The sequence below is a fragment of the Schistocerca cancellata genome, chromosome 1 (genome assembly GCF_023864275.1).
Source record: "Schistocerca cancellata isolate TAMUIC-IGC-003103 chromosome 1, iqSchCanc2.1, whole genome shotgun sequence".
NCBI lineage: Eukaryota > Metazoa > Arthropoda > Insecta > Orthoptera > Acrididae > Schistocerca > Schistocerca cancellata.
The window spans coordinates 900,658,440-900,678,003 of NC_064626.1; the positions used below are offsets into that span (position 1 = coordinate 900,658,440).

At 37.2% G+C, this 19,564-nt stretch overlaps 1 protein-coding gene across 1 annotated transcript in view; it reads left to right on the forward strand.

The window, feature by feature from the left end:
• The window catches only part of LOC126112881 (protein sidekick), a 161,733-nt gene that overhangs the window by 110,508 nt on the left and 31,661 nt on the right, over window positions 1-19,564 (forward strand). Inside the window, exons 27-30 of the mRNA XM_049915014.1 lie at window positions 1,245-1,441; window positions 7,418-7,657; window positions 10,875-11,075; window positions 13,959-14,100. Of these exons, the coding sequence (XP_049770971.1) occupies window positions 1,245-1,441; window positions 7,418-7,657; window positions 10,875-11,075; window positions 13,959-14,100 (780 nt within the window). The remainder of the gene's footprint in view (window positions 1-1,244; window positions 1,442-7,417; window positions 7,658-10,874; window positions 11,076-13,958; window positions 14,101-19,564) is intronic.

Here is a 19,564-nt window from a genome sequence, read left to right on the forward strand (position 1 = left end):
TCGGAGAAACTGTGTCATCAGGGTCTGTATTTCCACTAACACTGGGAACACTTCCTGGTATATTCACACTCGGCACTGCGTCTGGTTTAAGTGTTTTCTTCGGCGGTAGATTGAGAAGTTACGCTCGCAAGTCACGTAGATAATCATCGGATGTGAAATGCAATGAACAAACAGTTGATGTCGCAACACTGAAGCGATCTTTTCGGTGGCACTTCATAATCCAGGCCTTCTGCACTTTAACGTCTTTTGGGAATGAATGATAAATTATATCCGTGCCTTTTGTCTTTCAGCTGTATGACAGACACCCTGTTACAGCACACCCAGGCATTTTAACACAACACTTTTACAAATCACCGCAACAACACCACAAACTACAAAACAACAACACTGGTAAAACAGCTCTTTTGGCGCCTCGACACAACGTGCTCCTATGCTGACGTCATGCGCAGAACGACGAAATATTCGCCGATCTGCGCAGGCCATTTGGGCCCCCCCTGTGCTAACACAAGGCAAGAATGTCCCCCCCCCCCCTTTCCGTGGAGAGGGGAGAAGAGAGAGTTGAGATGTGTTTTATTAGTTCACAAAACTCTATTTATTTATCTACAAGTTCATTTTATTATGTTCACAGACTCCATTTCACCTCTTAAACTATTGAAACTATAGTATTGTTGACATTATATTCTTATAGGTGCTAAATATAATGTTTTCCTCTTACATTTTTTTTTTTTTTTCATTTATGAATCATGGATTTTATCATGTTAAAATTATCGAGATTTCTTATGTTCCTGCCCCAGGGGATAAGTCTCAAGATAGTTTAATTCCTGGTAATGCACTTTATGATAACAAATCAGTTCCTCTGATATGTCCAGATGGTAATCAGTGCTGGTAAGTTGCTGATTTGTGCAGCTTATGCATTAAATTGTAACACAGTTTGGGTGGGGGAGAAGGCCATTTGTATATTAGTTTTGGGTAGTGAAATACTTTGCTTAATTTTCTTTTAACTAAAAGAAGAAGAAAAAACTAAGGGAGCAGTCCTGGAAACTCAAATCTGTGACAATGCAATTACTTTATGAGTTTAAAATGGATAAAAATTTTCAGGGCTGGTTACTTGTTCCTAATATAGAACTAAACCTTAATGTATAAAATATTTTCATCACTTTTAACATATTTGTGGAAAATATAATATATCTTGTATTTGTAAAGTACATGCACTAAAATTTTGGTATTTATTACTACCCTTACAGCTCCCAGCAGGGGAGTAAATGGACTAAAAGTTGTTCCTATTACAACAACAAGTGTTCAGGTTCAGTGGGATGTTATCGAAAAGGAATACTGGAATGGTGATCACGAGACCGGAGGCTATCGTATTGTTTTTCAGCCAATCTCTGAATTCCCAATTGTGCTTCAAACAACGCCTAAAGAAGAAGTCCGTGGTATTGAGGTAATCATCTTAAATGCCTATTTTGCAATTTTATCTGCCATAAGCTGTGTGTACTACATGGTAGAAAATCTCAAAGTACTGTACACTTGACTGCTATAAGGCAGTGGCCCACAACTCACCAGCTGCTCTTGCTCACTCTTCTCGAAGAACATAAGCATCACACATATGGCTATAGCACAAATCAATTTATGAAAAACATTATTTATAATATTTACCCAATTATAAGATGAGGTTTTTTCCCAGATTCGTCATTCAAAAAATACAGGGTCGTCTCATGTTGGAAGATTACACAGCTGCTGCAGAGATCAACATTTTTTACACTGTTTAACAGATTAATATAGGGATTGTCTTACATTTAAAGATTGAAGCTATGGCTATTGAGGTTTCATGGAAATTTATATTGTCCAATCCTGAGTGGTAGAGTGTATCAAAAAGTACTTGCATTCAAATAGGCTCAAGATTTCCCAATACGTTGAAGCACTCAATTAAATATTGACCTTGCTTGACCCATCACAGGACATTTGTTAGTGGCACTGGGGCAAGGGACATGCAAGAATCTATGGACCAGTGACTATAACAATTTAATGCTCTGCTTAAAAATTGACAGTTTTGTGGAACACAAGAGGAAATGACATTAAATTCTATCAACTTACAAGCTTCTGTTGTATTTGAACAGGTTTGTAATAAAAGTTCTCATACATATGGATACCTTATACATACATTTATGCTGCTTTTTAAGTAAAGGTGACATTCAAAGGCAAAAATCTTCTCCTTCAAAACCCACTACTTGATTCTAAAACCAAGTGAGTGTTTTATTTGTTTACAAGAAACTGTAATGATTTGCCACTTGGGTTAAAAATGAGAAATTCTGTCACTGTTCACGTATTAGAATACTGCGGAAAAACATTACCAGCTTTGGAGCAAGCTGATGACATTAAACGACAAGAGAAACAAAATCAATTCAGAATTAAATGTCTAAATACAAAATAAATCGCATTAAACTGACCGCAGTTGGTGTTGTAAGAAGAAATTACAATAGAAAGACCCATTTTGGAGATAGTATCAGCAGACATTTCTGCATCATAGGTTTGAGATTGGACTGAATCATGTTGTGATCTTTTATATATGCATTTGTTGCTGTTGTTACATATGACCTGCACCATGGAATATACTGACGTCCATATTTCACTGTTGCTCAGGAACAGTGCTGTGGAGTATTGAATGGAGGAGTTCAGTGAAACAGGCACGACTGTGAGCGAGCAGTAATTATGTCATGTTGCCAACCATGCATACAGTGCATACTTTGATGAACGTGTACCATGTTTAACCAGCAGTTTGCGTGAATCCATTTGGATTTGGAATCAAATTGACTTTAAAGTTAGACAAATACTCAACAATAGCATACATTATCTGCAGGGTATGCTAAAACTCTAGATTGGGGACAGTGGCGTACTTACATGTATCATGAAGCATTCTCGTTGACATTCTCCATATGTTGAAGGGAACAATTGAGGGTGTGTCGGCTATTGGTTCTACACAGCCAATGAGAGAGCAGTGAGCAGATGATGAAGCGAAAAAAAAAAAAAAAAAAAAAAAAAAAGGGAGGGAGAGAGAGAAAAGAACTTTAACTGTTTAACCAGAGAAGGTTTGTAATTTTGGTTTGTCAGAATATGTTAAAAATAAATTTTTCTCAAAGAGCCTAATAAAAAGGGGGGGGGGGGTCATCTTACATTCAAGTTATAATCGGGTAAATACAGTATGTTTCTTTGAATACTTCACTGCTCAGACAGACATGTGTAAAGGTGATTCCAGCATTAATAAAGAACATTGCTCTTTGAAATTTCTGTGGGTTCTCTTCCCTTACACATTTCTCCCCTATAAATAAGCATTTAATTCCTTATTCACCATATCCTGTACACAATATTAAAAAATAAATTTCTTTGGTACACTAATACACAATGTAAATAACAGAATATGTCACCAAGGGCATTCCATTAAGTTACTAATTCCATCTTTGAAAAAAAATCATTTGCCATGAGCTTAATTGTAAGTTTTGTATATGCTTTTTAGATATCAGTAGATTAAGAAATAATTTAGGACTAAAGGAGATCGCTCACTGAATAGCAAATTGTTGAGTCATTAACAGGTACACACATAAAAGGATGAAAACTTTACTAGTTTTCAAACACACACACACACACACACACACACACACACACACACACACACACACACACACACACAGCTGTGAACCTAATCTGTGCCGGCTAGACACACAGTGTCAGGGTTAAGAAAGTGAGCAGTTCATTAGCCTTGTTAGCACAAGTATCAGTCTGTGTGTTTGTTAATGGTTAACTGCCACAGTGATAATTAATTTACACTCATGATTCTGAGATCTTTATATATGAAGCTCCACAATGTAAGTATTTTAATTATTTTAAATATCAGTTTTTTTCCCTAATCTATGAATGTTTCAGTCTGCTATCGGCTCACTTCAAAAGTGTAAAATCAATTTTCTCGTTACAGCATTCATTTGTTTATGTAACTTAATCACACATGTAATTAGTTGTTAAAGTGCAATTATTCCATCTTGATTCAAATGGCAGGTACAACTCATTAAAAATACTGTTACATATATAATTACTTATACAGGTAAACTAAAAAAAAAAAAAAAATCAAATTCAACAGAAATGCCCTCCACACACAAATTTTCGGCATAATTATGAAGACTCCATGATGAACAATATTTTCCCAGTTCACACAGAGTGTATTACTTCAATTTGTATTTGGTTAGACCTTTTAACTCTATAAAACTGAGAGGAACAATTTATATATGTATGATTTTTGTGCATTCTACGACCAGTGTTGTCCTTTATAGTAACACTCTAGGCTATCTACAGAATCTGTTCATATAAATGTAGACTCCTACTCAAATGCTTTTTGTTTGGAATGCTGGATACCTCACCCACAGTTACTGAAAGTTGTAGATAAGTTTTGCTACTTGGGAATCAAAATAATAATAATAATAATAATAATAAATTGTTTATTTGTCCATAATATTTATTTTTAGTGAGATATTTTGTGATGAGGCTGATGTTCTTTGTATTATTTTGCGCTGGTAACTATTCTGTTGAGCACCAGCTGATGAAGGATGTATCGTTGGCATAATTTACTAGGTTTGAATTTTGTGGAATTATTATATCATTGATGTACTTCCCTGAGGGACTCCACAGTTAAGAATTTTATCCAATGATATTACTGTTTGTATATGTCCCCCAGTTATATGATGCATTGTGAGACATTGTCTCCTGTTAATAAATCTAATACCACTCCTTTGACTCCATAAGTTTCTAATTTATATAGAAGAATTGAATGATTTACTCAGTCAAAGGCCTTGGATAGGTAAAAAAAAATTCCATCATCAAGTTTATCCAATACTGCTTGAAAAAATGTAGTAACGGCTATTATTGCAGACTTGTTCTTCGTGAAACCATGATGAGAGGTATTTAGTGGATTGTACTTGCAGAAAAATGATTCAAGATGATCAAGAAGTAGCCTTTCCAGCAATGTACTAGGTATTGATGTCAATGAAATAGGCCTATAATTTTGAAATCTGTAGTTATTCTCTTTTTATGTGCCGGTCTTACTTCAGTGACTTTTAACAAGTCAGGAAATGACCCCTGACTGAAAGTGCTGTTTATTCAGAAATTTGACTAAGATTTCATCACAGCCACTGGATGTATTTGATGGAAATGGTCATATGTAAAGGCTGTTAGTGGCAAGAAAGGTAGAATTCAATCCCTAGCAAATGAGTCAGGAACTGTAACTGAGGATTGCAAAGCGAAAGGTGAACTGCTTAAATCTGTTTTCAAATGTTCTGTAACACACCTCAGGAAGAATGAATTACTGACATTACTGGGATTTAGCATGTGGTGGGTCAATCACATCCTCCCTACTCACCTTACTAAATTGAACTATGAATTTCTCACATACTTCCTTTGAGTCACTCAGCAGTTTTGCACTGCCTCTTATTATTATACACTGCATTGTCACTTCCCCTGCTTTCCTTGTTTACATAATCCATTCTGTTTTGCTAGCATTGCTGGATTGCCTCATCTGTTCTGTGTACTGTAGGTTTTTCCACAGGCTTTGTATTTAGATTGGAAGTACTGCAGTTTGGTGTCTCTATAAAGAATATATAAACCTTCATATCTTCCTTTAAATTTATCACATTATGGGGAAGTTAAAGATTCTTGGAACTGTCAGAACGAAAGAGAATATAAAATGTAGAGCAGCAATAGAAAGAAATGTGTTCCTGAAAAAGAGAAATATGTTAATATCTAAAATTAATTTAAATATTTGATCAAGTGTATGAAAAAGAAATGTAAGTAATAACAGTACAGACAAGAAGGAAGTAGAAGTATTTGAAATGTGTTGCTATATGTGAATGCTGAAGACTAGGTGAGTAGATAGAGTGTCTGCAGAAGTAGTACTGAATTGTTCCAAGGAGAATAGATCTTTGTAGCACAATCTGACTAGAATGAAGGATATGCCGACAGAACACATCCTGACGCATCAAGGAATAATTAAATTGGTAAAGGAGGGAAGTGTGCATAAAAATTAATAGAGGGAGACCAGGCTTGAATACTTAATGCAAGTTCAAATGGAAATCTGGCCATATGTATTACTATAGAAGAACAGAGGTTGATCGAAATCCAGGTAAACAAGAAACGAAGACAGCAAACAATATTACAGGTATTAGAGGAATTTCTGACGTAACAGCAAGACTAGTTAAAAAACTCATGGAAATCATTTGAAGCCATGCACTAACATGCTCACATTGTACTAAAAGTTAAAGAAACTGATAAAAGACAACAAATGTTGCCAGAAGCTGATAAAAGCCAAGTAAAGCAGTTCTCAGTATGAAAGTTGGTTTGAACTACATAATGCCTTACTAGGTAGCTGCAACAGGCAGAAGATGTGCTCCACATTTTAGTGATTTTCATCGAGATAAACTTATGTTGCAGTGTTCTTCTTCGGCATGCCAATATAGAAGTGTGCACAGAATCAGCTAGGTGAAAAATCCTTGTAATTCAATCTTTCATTGATTGTATCACTACTCATCTGTATTGTGATATATTGTGAAATTTTGAACATTCGTGAGTGCTGTGATAAACTAGTATTGTTATCGTCAATTGTAGGCTTAAACTAAATTGTGCTCCTTTAAAATTTGGAGGACAGTAGACCTAACCTCTTTCACAACAATCTTTCTTTAATTTTATTGTACAATTACATGAGAAATAGGTTACTTTCAGAATTTTCCGATACTTACAAAAGTATATTTCTGTAAGTTAGTGGTATGAGTGTTCTCGATACGTAATTTAATTCACAGCAAATCAGCATTAGTGGTTCACAGTTCAGCCAAAGTATATATCACCCCTGAATTTCATTGTATATCAATGCAAATAACTGTGCATCTGGATCTTGGGTGTGAAATCTGACAGATTGCTACAAAATCATTCTAGAATAACACAAATAGATAAGCAAATCAAATTCCACTAGAAATGAAATGTACTAAATTCATCATACTATGAAGAAATTGTACTAATCCACTTTCAAATTGCAAGTCATTAAAGGCTTGTGAGATGCCAAGTGAAGATAGATGCAAAGTTTGCTATGCGAGAATTCAGAAATGTTGAAATGTTGGTATCAATTATTTATTTAAGGATAGGGAGTTTAAATTAAGCCACATATTCAGTGTATTAAAAATAAGGTTTCACAGACACAAGCAAAGCAGGAAATAATTCACGATCAGCAAAGATGTTGCAGTTATGCAGAAAGTGAAAGAAAAGAAAATATCAAATAATTCAAAAAATGTTTAATTTTTTGTCTTGTTTGATATGCATGTACCTAATTTCACACAAATGGGTATGAGATGTACTGATACAGCTGATCATATCTTTATAAATGTTTCAGGCCAATGAGATTGTTCTTACAGAACTGACCCGGGATCGCAATTATGAGATTGTTGTCGTGCCTTTTAACTCACAAGGTAGTGGCCCACCAAGTCCCCCGGTCACAGTATATGTGGGTGAAGCAGTTCCTACTGGTGAACCTCGGGAAGTCATTGCTGAACCTGTGTCGTCTACAGAAGTTCGGCTACGATGGAAGCCACCTCAGCAGAACCAGCAAAATGGAGATCTTCTTGGCTACAAGGCAAGGCACAAAATATACAATAAGTATTTATAGATCCTTTTCTAAGATGGCATATTGCAGATGTTGATTTAGGAGCCTTCTTCAATGAAATCTTGGTATTAAGTGTGTTCGATGAAGCAATAATAATGGTCAGTAGTTGGTATTATTATAATAAACTCACTTGAAATTCTTGTGAATACTTATAATACAAATTGATGACAGTAGGGGATTTGTTCCCACCTAATGCTGTGAACGGGGGAAAGTGTAGCTTGTTCCATCGTTGAGGTTAGTGGCAGGGACTGAGGAGATATTTCAGAGTTATTGCTAATTTTGATCTAAACATTGACAGGATAGAATTGAGATAATAGCATTGATGATGAAGTTTGATGGATCACATGGGGGTGCTAGGATGCCATCTGACTTGAAATGGTATACACTGAAGAGTCAAAGAAACTGGCACATCTGCCTAATATTGTGTAGGCCCTTGCGAGCATGCAGAAGCGCCGCAACGCAACGTGGCATGGAGTCGCCAAATGTCCAAAGTTGTGCTGGAGGGAATTGGCACCCTGAATCCTGCAGGGCTGTCCAAAAATTCGTAATAGTATGAGGTGGTGCAGATCTCTTCTGAACAGTACATTCCAAGGCATCCCAGATGTACTCAATAATGTTCATGCCTGGGCAGTTTGGTGGCCAGCAGCAGCGTTTAAACTAAGAAGAGTATCTCTTCTGAACAGTACATTCCAAGGCATCCCAGATGTACTCAATAATGTTCATGCCTGGGCAGTTTGGTGGCCAGCAGCAGCGTTTAAACTAAGAAGAGTGTTCCTGGAGCCACTCTGAAGCAATTCTGGATGTGTGGGATGTCACATTATCCTGCTGGAATTGCCCAAGCCCGTCGGAATGCACAATGGACATGAATGGATGCGGGTGATCAGACAGAATGCTTACATATGTGTCACCTGTCAGAGTCCTATCTAGACATATCAGGAGTCCCATATCACTCCAACTGCAACACCATTACAGAGCCTGCACCAGCTTGAACACTCCCCTGCTTACATGCAGGATCTATGGATTCATGAGGTTGTCTCCATACCCAACACACCCAACCCCTCGATACAATTTGAAACAAGACTTCTCTAATCAGGCAATATGTTTCCAATCATCAACAGTCCAATGTCGGGTACCAACAGGCTCAGGCGAGGCATAAAGTGGGCCTTCGGCTCCAAAAGCCCATATCGATGAAGTTTTGTTGAATGGTTCACACGCTGACACTTGTTGGTGGCCCAGCATTGAAATCTGCAGCAATCTACGGTAGGGTTGCCTTCGTCATATTGAATGATTCTCTTCAGACGTCATTGATCCCATTCTTGCAGGACCTTTTTCTGGCTGCAGCGATGTCACAGATTTGATGTTTTACTAGATTCCTGATATTCACGGTACACTCGTGAAATGGTCGTATGGGAAAATCCCCACATCACCTCAGAGATGCTGTGTCCCAACGCACGGGTGCAGACTATAACACCACATTCAGACTCACTTAAATCTTGATAACCTGCCATTGTAGCAGCAGTAACCGATGTAACAACTTCACCAGACACTTGTTGTCTCATATCATTGTTGCCGACTGCAATGCCGAATTCTGCCTGTTTATATATCTCTTTATTTGAATCCATTTGCCTACACCAGTTTCTTTGGTGCGTCAGTGTGTATGAATGATGACAGACCGTAAGGTGTAGTAGTTTGGTGGACGATAGGGGTATGGTGCCATATAGACCATCATGAACACAGTATTACTGCATACATATTTGCAACCATAAGCTTAGGTTGTTAGAGTTGAATATCTGTATTTGTATTTTCACTTAGAAGACTGTTAGCTTTCTGAAACATAAGATGAAGGGAACAGTATAATACAGAATTCACATTTATTTGTTATAGAAACTACAAAAAATCTAAGAATGAGTGTGTCACTGGGGTGTAAATGAACCGGTTTGTGCATTTTGCAAATAATAGAATTAACGTAAAGGAAACTTGTCATAATTTTGCAGAACAGCGTCTCTGACTACCTTGAGAGCCATAATTCAACTAGCAACAAATGAAGGAGATTTTCAGTGAAGAAAATATACAACCAAACGTTTGCATAAGTTTATCGTGAAAACCTGACCAAGTGTCAATATCACTAAGTCATCTTCTTCAGAAGGGAAGCCACATAAATTCCATGATGTTAAAGTTGTAAACATGCATGATGACCTAGGAGGCTCATGCTAAATGTCAAAAAATATGGAATAAAGTTCTTCATGGAAACAGTAAAAATATTGACGCAGGTGCAGCTTGTTAAAAGAGCAGACATTGAGTCCAGTATTCAACTGAGATGTGAGTGGTATAAGGATGGTAGTTTTTTTGGTGGAGGGGGGGGGGGGAGTGAGACAGAAATGTTCCCTCTCTCCCTCCTTCTGCATTCACAAAGTTGGCAAAACACACACCCTACACAGAAAAGAAATCAATAAACACAAACATTGCTGAGTGTGGGACATATCAAAACTACAGCACTGTTTTCCTTGTGAAGTTAACTGAAGTGAGGTGAAGTGTACAAAAAAAAAAGGTTAGTGAAAAGCAAAAAAATATGGAAGACGAGTATACAGCCTCCTTTTACGATAGATTTCAGCCTGTGATAACATCAAAGGAATAATCACAGGACCTCAGAACATGTAACAAGAGGTAAAAATGCTGTGACTAAATTGTGTGCCAGTTTTATAAAGATGAACTGTTTTTAATCTATAAATATCAAAACGTAGACATTTTATGTATATTGTACCATATTTCCAGCAGGATGACAACAGAAGATGCTTTTTTAAATAAGAACAAAACACATCTGGTGAAGTTACTCTTTAACTGTAGTAATCTTAAGATGGAAAAACCAACAAGAATTGACTATAACAGCTTCCGTGGAAGATAACCATGCAAACAAACATATTGTTAATAACGTTCCAGGCATAAGCTTCATTATGCTGATATTGTTAAATGTAGGCATATCAGCATTTTCATATTTGTGCCCCATCTTAATGTAAGTGGCAGCTTGTTTCTCCGTACCTGATCTACTGTAACTGGATCTATATTTAGTTTTCATGCACTGCCACATGTTACTCTTGATTTAATACTGTGAGTAATGGAATTTAATTTACTTTGTCTCTATAGTTTCAGAGATTATTATTTTGAAGTTAGCTAATTATTTCTGTTTCAGATATTTTACTTAATAACAGAAACATCACAGGATCTGGATGACCATAAAATTGAAGAGGAGTTGGAAGTTGTGCCTGCTACATACAACTCTCATAGTTTGGTTTTCTTAGATAAATATACCAAATATAAAATACAAATTGTGGCTTTCAATCCAGCAGGAGATGGACCAAGATCTGCACCAGTTATGGTGAGAACATTGCAGGTATGTTTTATTCATGAGCCAGTATGTACTCTAATGAGTAGGTGTTCCTTATGTAGGTCTGCAGGGCTCTCGTGGTTGTTGTCATTGAAGAGAAAATCTTCCAGGTTATTAGGCCATGTCATGTTCCTCCTCAATTTCTTCTACACAATCAGCATTTTGATCTCTCTGCTGGTATCTTCTTCAGGATCTTCTGGTGTCTATGATTACCTGAACAGTGTCGAAAGACCATTGTTATTGCATCATCAAGAATATATGGTCTATCGAAGATACTCAAAGAAGAGTGCCCTCTGAGACTTAACAGTGAATGGAATGAACCCTTCAACTTACTTTTTATTAAGTCATTTTTTGGGGAAACTGAAACATCTAATTGGAAGGACAAATACTTTTGTGAATGACTTGAAACATTTTTTTAGAAATTTTACACTTGGAGAAGATAATTGCCAGTGACATTTTTGTAAGCTTTGAAATCTTAATGTACTAACAACCAGATACTACGGAGATTGTAGGGACAAATGTTGCTCCAGATGTGTGTGACCAGATCAGATTATATCTACAGTTTAGCTGTTTTAAATATATAGGAGAATTTTATGGACTATTTGATGGTGTTGCTATGGGTTCATCTTTGCTATCTCAGTTGACATTTTCCTGAAACGTTTTGCACAATAGGCATTATGTAATGTGTTACTAAAGCCTTCTTGTGGCTTCACTATGTGGATGGCGCATTTGTTATATGGCCACACAGTTGAGAATAGCTTCATAGATTCCACATATTTTTAAATGATATTCATCCCAAAATCTACTTAACCTTGGTGGTATAGAGTGAGGTCAGTCTCCCATTCCTATATCTGTTGGTTTATAGAAGACCTGACAACACTAGTACACAGACCGTATAAAAAGCTTACAAACACAAATAGGTATTGACATACCACTACACATCTCCACCTAACCCAGAAGCAAGCAGTGCTCAGCATTCTGTCTTGATGTGCCTTCATCATCAGTGACAATAAGAACTTGGAATCAAAGTAGGCTTTCTTAAAAGAGAGAATGAAAGCTAACAGCGACGATTTGCTCGTAGACAGTGTTTTACAATGAAATATTACTGTTTGTTCTACTAAGAAGGACAAGGAACCACATTCTAACTTCTAGTTTTTGTATGTCAATCTGTGTGGCTGGAGGTCTGGGGGACTGTGGCCATTCACTATTGTAAGAAAATGAAACACCTACAGCCATCCATAAGATGTCATTGATTGTATAGCTATCAGTTCCAGTGCTTCAATGCACCATCTTCAGGCCTTAGTTGATGCTGAAGGGGTTATCATGATCCATATATATGAGGCATCAGTGGCCAACACTGGATTATGCAGAGTATCTGTAACCATGATGTTGTCTCTCCAACCATCAACTGCCCCTCCAACACCACTCTGTTATTCCAGCCTGTGGACCAGCAAATTATTTCTAACTTTAAGAAGCTCTATGCTAAAAGACTCTTTGAGCATTGCTTTGCATTGACTAAGCTACCAATCTCATGCTCAGATAGTTTTGGAAATATCACATCGACATCAATGCCTGCATTAAGATGATCGAAAAGGTATGGAAGGTGTTACCATGAGAACTCTCACTTCTGCCTGGAAGTAGCTTTGGCCAGACTGTCAATGAAATTGTGTCTTTGGCCAGGAGCATGGGACTAGAATTGGATAACAGTGATATCGATGAGCTTGTGGAAGATCGCAGCCATAAAGTGGCCACAGAAGAGCTTATGGTAGTGTGTTTCACAGCAGAGTGGAATTCTTCTTCAGAGGAGGAGGAGGCAGCAGTAACAGCAAAGCAGAAATCTTCTAGTTCAATAATAGAAATGCTGAAAGCATGGGAGTTTACATACATTAAAAATCATCATCACCGATAAAGCAGTGGCTACGCTCACTACAAATCTATTAGACAATTATGCTGTGTTGCATTTTCACCAAGTGTTGAAGTGCTTGCAGAAGCAAATGACCTAGTAAAAAAGAATTAGTTATGTAACAAGAATAATAAAGTACATAATACTGTATATATAATTTTCTTTTAATAAATGGCATGATGGACATAAAACTTTTAGAACTTTTTCTGCGTGGAACACATTTCGTATTTTACATTAATTTATATGCTATAAATTGTTTCAAGTTATGAGTGTTTTGCACTAAGAGTATTGCTGTTACCCACGTGGATAGTATGGCTAAGACAGCAATAGCTGTATGATTTTGTGCTGAATAGGTTCAGAATTCTCAGTTAACATCTGCTATTGAGTTTGCTTATGGAGAAACAATGCAAATTTAGTGACAACAGTAGAAGTCCTAATTGTTACCAGCAAATGACTTGTAACTAGCTACTGAGGTAACAGAGTTATAATGACATTGAAGAACAGAACAAAAGGCATGACTTAACTAATTATTTGATTGGTTTTTACTATGGCATCTTTCTTGATCTTATTGTCCTCCCATGTTATATTCTGATCCAGGTATAGCACATAGAGGTAATTAAATAAAGGCAGAATAGTGTAACTGCTTATTAGAAAACTCTTAATATTTTTAAAGTAACTATTATGCACATGGGTCAAAATTTTATTTACTGCCATATTTAAATATACATTCAGAAAAACATGTGCTTGACTGTTTAGGAAGTAGCGTCATTAATAGCAATTGGTAGCTAATACAGCATACATGAGCAGTTTATCATAGCTGCATAATAATATTAATGTGTTTCATTGATACAATAAGTTCTTCATTCCTATAGGTTGTATTTAATGCTTAGCTCTACAATATCCATGTTTAAGTTTGCATTCTATCTGTAGATAATTGAGTATATAATAGGCATTAATGCTGTTTTCAACTGTTACTTCCCATATAGGGTTTACCTGGTCCACCAACTAACCTCAGGTTTTCTGAAATCACGATGAGCAGCCTGAGAGTGTCCTGGGATCCTCCCAAGAAAAGAAATGGTGAAATAATAGATTATATAGTGACCTATGAAACAGCAGAGCAAAATGAAAGTAAGTAGTGATGTTACTAGAAATACTGCATATTGAATCATGTATGATTTTGCAACAGAAGAATTAAAAATTATGCCACTTCGTAGTTCATAAAGTGAGAATTTGTTGTGAAAGCAAACCATGTTCAGAATAATAAAAATAGATAAACATGCTGCTAGTGGTGAACCTTTACCTTAAACGCTGTAAAATAAAGATATGGTAGGGTACTCGAAAAAATAAATAAGAATCTTATTACTAACAAGAATAAAAGAACTGCTGTCAAGGCAATTCATATGTCTGCTGTAGTCACTCAGACAGGAGGAATGCAAAGCTATAAAAATTTAAACTGAAAACTTTGTAAGGATTGACATTATAATAATAGTTGTTACTATCTTGGAATAGTTGTTACTATCTAGAAAATTCATCTTACAGTAATCGTGCACAATACTGGTGAAATGGGCTTTCACGGTTTGTTAATACCACCCAAGGGTGAATGACAGATGGTGTGGATCAAAGGGATTTGAGGCACTTCATTCACTGTTTATTTTTTTACAACACACTTCTCTATTAATAACATTAATAATACTTTTAAAAGGAAACAACACAACAGACCTTGTAAATCGCCTAACTGCATAAGTGAACTACTAAAAATAATCATTAATATGTTTAGGAACACAATAAACTTCAACTCACAAACAGCATTCAGTTGTTTACTAATTAATTAAATGTCTGTTCAAGGCAATTTCCCCACATAATCAACACAACTTGAAACCAGAATTCCATACACTTCCTTGCTATTAAATATCTGCATAAGTTAATGGCCATACATAGTAACCTCTGAACAACAATTCAGTTGACTTAAAAAAAAAAAAAAAAAAAAGCAAATAAACCACTTTCGGCCTGAGGCACCAACAACATAAGTTGTTCTCATTACCCACATAGAGCCACTCCGAGGTACTGGAAGCAAAACATAAGTCTTCCACGTGTACACTAAAGGCGCGGTTTCCCAGACTGCAAGCCGTAAGAAACCAGTCTACACGCTCCCACCACCAAGTACAGGAAGTCGTTGGGCTAGTAAACAATGCCCACTACGGTGGGCGGGCGCGACTACGTAACAGCTTGCCACATTTGGTCAGTTCCTCGCGCAGCCTCTGCGAAGACCGGTGGCGAAATTAATGAAATTAGCACCACCTGAGACACAGAGGGCAAGCAACTCACCAATGTAGTAAGGACATAAATTATTTGCATATACAGCGTGTCCAAAACAGCTGTCTATCCACTACTTCCAGCACCCCAGAGGACACCACTTAACACAGTGAATTCAGAGTCGTCTAAACATACCGCACAATCTGTGCAAAACCACATAAACTTCCTGTGCATGAGCACACTGCACTTAAGATAAGGAGTAATAACTTAACACACTGAATTCAGAGTCATCTAAACATACCGCGCAATCTGCGCAAAACCACATAAACTTCTTGCATGAGGGCACTATGCTTAAAATAAGGAGCAGTAACTTAACACAACATACAACTTCTAAATCTCCGGGTGACTGGCCTGGACTCGTGAAATGGATCTACCAACACATCATCATGGCCATTAAACCGCCTCCGCTCTCCACTTGCGAAGTACAAATAGGATATGTCCTGCAACACACTGATTAAAATATCTAAAACAGTGTTCGTTACAAGATTAACACTCAATGTCACAGGTAGACATTAATCAGAAACAGACATCAGTTCGTTACAATAAACGCACAAATTACGTGGCTGAAAAACACAACCAAGTCAGTGGCACACAAGAAGGTCAGTAATAGTAAGGCCCTTTATCATTTTCCCATTCAGAGGAGCATAAAACAATAACACTTAAGCAGAGAAGTATGAATGCATTTGAGCAATTCAGTGACTGACAACAACTAATTTTTTAAATGCAGAACACAAGTCCTCACAGGATAAACGCGGCATTACGCAATGGACTCCTAATAGTAAGGTCAAGCGTCCAAAGCACACTGCTCAATAAATACACCACAATGGCAAGCACACTCAGTAATCACCAGAACGATGGACACTGAGAACAAAATGCTACTTATATCCAAACCAACTGTGCTCGCAATGGCATCACATCAGTCACAGAGCCATAGAGACGAGAATGTAGTCACTAGAAGCAAACGGTAAATCCATCATAAAAAAGGAAGCAGCATGTTCCCGACAGCATCAGCATCTCTACCCACCCAGTCCGCCTCAAATGCCCAAACACAATCAGGTAACGTGGCAAACTTTCGTCTTGCCACCACACACGGCGTCGACAGACACGGCTTCATGCTCCGCACACTACTGCCTATCTCACTGTCTCTGCTCGTCCTCCAAAATCCAACTATTCGACTGTCACAGGTGCCTTGCCGACATCCCCCACGAGGGGGTGCCACTTCTCTCTTTCCTCTGCGATACAGCAATAATATTATACGTGGTACGTTTGATAGATCAAACCCGAGACGCCACGGCTCAACTGGTACATATGACAATATTTGAAAAGGAAAGCTTCTGCTCACCATATAACAAAGATGCTGAGTCACAGATAGACCCAACAAAAAGACTGTCAGACGAAGCTTTCAGCCAAACAGGCCTTCATCAGAGCAGACAACACACACACACACGAGACCACAGTCTCTGGCTGCCAAGGCCAGACTGGTACATTTTGTAGACATGTCAGGCTAAATCTTGTAAATGCTACATGTGCAGAAATGTCCACCTGCACAGTAATTATTTAATTTGTGATTTTAGTCTCACCTGGTGTGTAATGATTTTGAAATCTTCTTGGTATTCAGCTGAGCAGCATTGTCCAAATGGTGCAGTATTTCAGCAAGCTGAAATGGTGTCACCTTCAGGCAGTCCTGACTGATTTCTGTTCTACTGGGCACTGTTCCACATATCCCCACATTCCCACTGTCTAGCTCCAGTCCACAGTGCATGTGAGCTGCTCCTGTGGTGAGATGGAAGAGCCAGTACATGAGTCATGATCTTCAATGTCTACACTGCCACCAAGGGGCTTGGAAGTTGCAGGTGTGGAGCAGGCCCACTATGTGGAGTAATCTTAGCTTTTCAGTTGGTGTTACACAGACAGTTATTGTACTTTGAACATGTAGGTCAGACTACCCAAACAGTAGAGGAAAAATTCAAGATATGAAACTAACAAAAAAGTCATGTGGCAGAGCACAATGAACAAAGGATGAGTCATGGCAGCAACAAGTTGTCAAAACAGCCAATGTATTATGGACCAACATATTATGGAATTGTGTTTTAAAAGAATCTGTTTGAGATATGAAAACATGGTGAGCTGATAAATGAAGACAGAGTTTATATTTAAGTAAGACTTGGGACCCACCCTTGAGCACGTTGAAGCACAACAACAAGCATTCTGTAGGAAGATCCACTCATGTCATGTCAACTGAAGAGTTGAGATCATTCCACTTGGAGGCATCTCCTGTGCATCTACAAGATCCTTAGAGTTGTGGGGTCAGCACTGAGAGTGAGCACTGTGACTCGTGTCCTAAACATGAACTTCTCTCTCCATGTTGCAATTGTTAACTTTTTTTATGCAGTCTTTTTTGTTTATGGTAGCTAGACTATTGGCTTAATCTGATTTAATTGCTAAGGCATTGTTACTCATAAATTTTTCATGGATTTGGCATAGTGTTTTGTTATCTGACTAGGTATTATAGCTTATCCTGATTTTGAGCTCTCTTTCTGTTGCATTTTCTTTTTTGATAGTAATTTCATTCTGCTGTTTTATGTGTAATTTTGCTAAGTCTTCAGCTACTTTTGCAGTTGCTATTAGTTGTTTTTGTACACTAATGTGGACATGACAGCAACAGTGTTACATGTAAGGCAAAAACAGCTAAAGATGCATTATTAAGACCACTTACTTATGTAATTATAGAGCACCTAACGATGGCAATTTTCTGAAATTGGCTCATTATGAATTATATAAAATATAAACAATTTACATGGCAGTGTAGCTGGCTACTATTCATAATAATCGTGTCATTAAAAGACATATATTGCTCTGCAGGCCCCAAAGGAGAAAAGTTGTGGCCTTCAATGTCATACACCCATATGGGGAACTTGCTGAAGTACGTAAAGATAAGAATAAAAATGGTAAAAGTCATCGAAAGTGTGAAATTCTCAATAAGGTTTGTTTAATGAAGAAGCTAATCCCAGTCCAAATCGACATCAAGATTTCAGCAGAACCAATGGTGGTACCTCACATCATACAATATGGACTAAAATTTTGGATCCAATGAGAAATTAACAGTAAACTGCCTTATAAGGAACTTCTAAATCAGGATATGTATGTGACTCACCTAAAATTAAGTAACATTACTACTCCATTAATTTTTGATATGATGTCACATTTCATAAATATCTATGTGCGTAACATAAGCACCCAGATCAGATCCATACACAAAAGTAAAATCAAACACCTCTTAGAAAAACAATATCCCACTGCTAAAACTAACAACATAATTTCTCCTTTCAATTTTCATAAAAAACCATCAACATGACTGAAATTATTTTCAATGACCAAGAGCAAAAATTATTGGATTAAAGGATTAAAGTACACTATCAAACCTTGATTCCACAATAGTGTACAAAACCAACTAACAGCATCTGCAAAAGTAGCAGTCGACTTAGCAAACTTACCCATAAAACAGCAGAATGAAATTACTATCAAAATAGCAAATGCAACAGAAAGAGAGCTCAAAATCAGGAAAAGCTATAATACCTATTCAGATACCAAAACACCAAGCCAGATTAATGAAAAATTAGCGAATAACAATGGCTTAACAATTAAATCAGATAAAGGCAAATCATAAACAAAAATAACTACGTACAAAAAGTTAATGATTTCTTTGAGAGCAAGGGTATCACACAAATCAAGAGAAACACCACAAACAAATTTGTAGCCCAAACCACAGAATATACACATACAACAAAAGATATACAATAAGGAATTCTAGAACATTAGCTAAAAAAATAAAAGACATAAACTCCAGATGCAACATTTGTATTTTTCAACATTACTAACCTATACATCAACATCAACATCCAGGAAATAACAGATATCATTGAGTATCCTTGTTTTGCTTGTTTGATGTTCATCTTATATCCTCCTTTCAAGACACTGTCCATTCCGTTCAACTGCTCTTCAAAGTCCTTTGCTATCTATGACAGAAATACAATGATCTCAGCAAACCTCAACGTTTTTATTTCTTCTCCCATAGCTTTAATTCCTACTCCAAATTTTTCTTTTGTTTCGTTTCTCCTTGCTCAGTATAGAGATTGAATAACATCGGGGATAGTTTGCAATCCTGCCTCACCCCCTTCTCAACCACTGCTTCCCTTTTGTGCCTCTTGATTCTTATAACTGCCACCAATTTCTGTACAAATTGCAAATAGTCTTTGCTGCCTGTATTTTACCCCTGCCA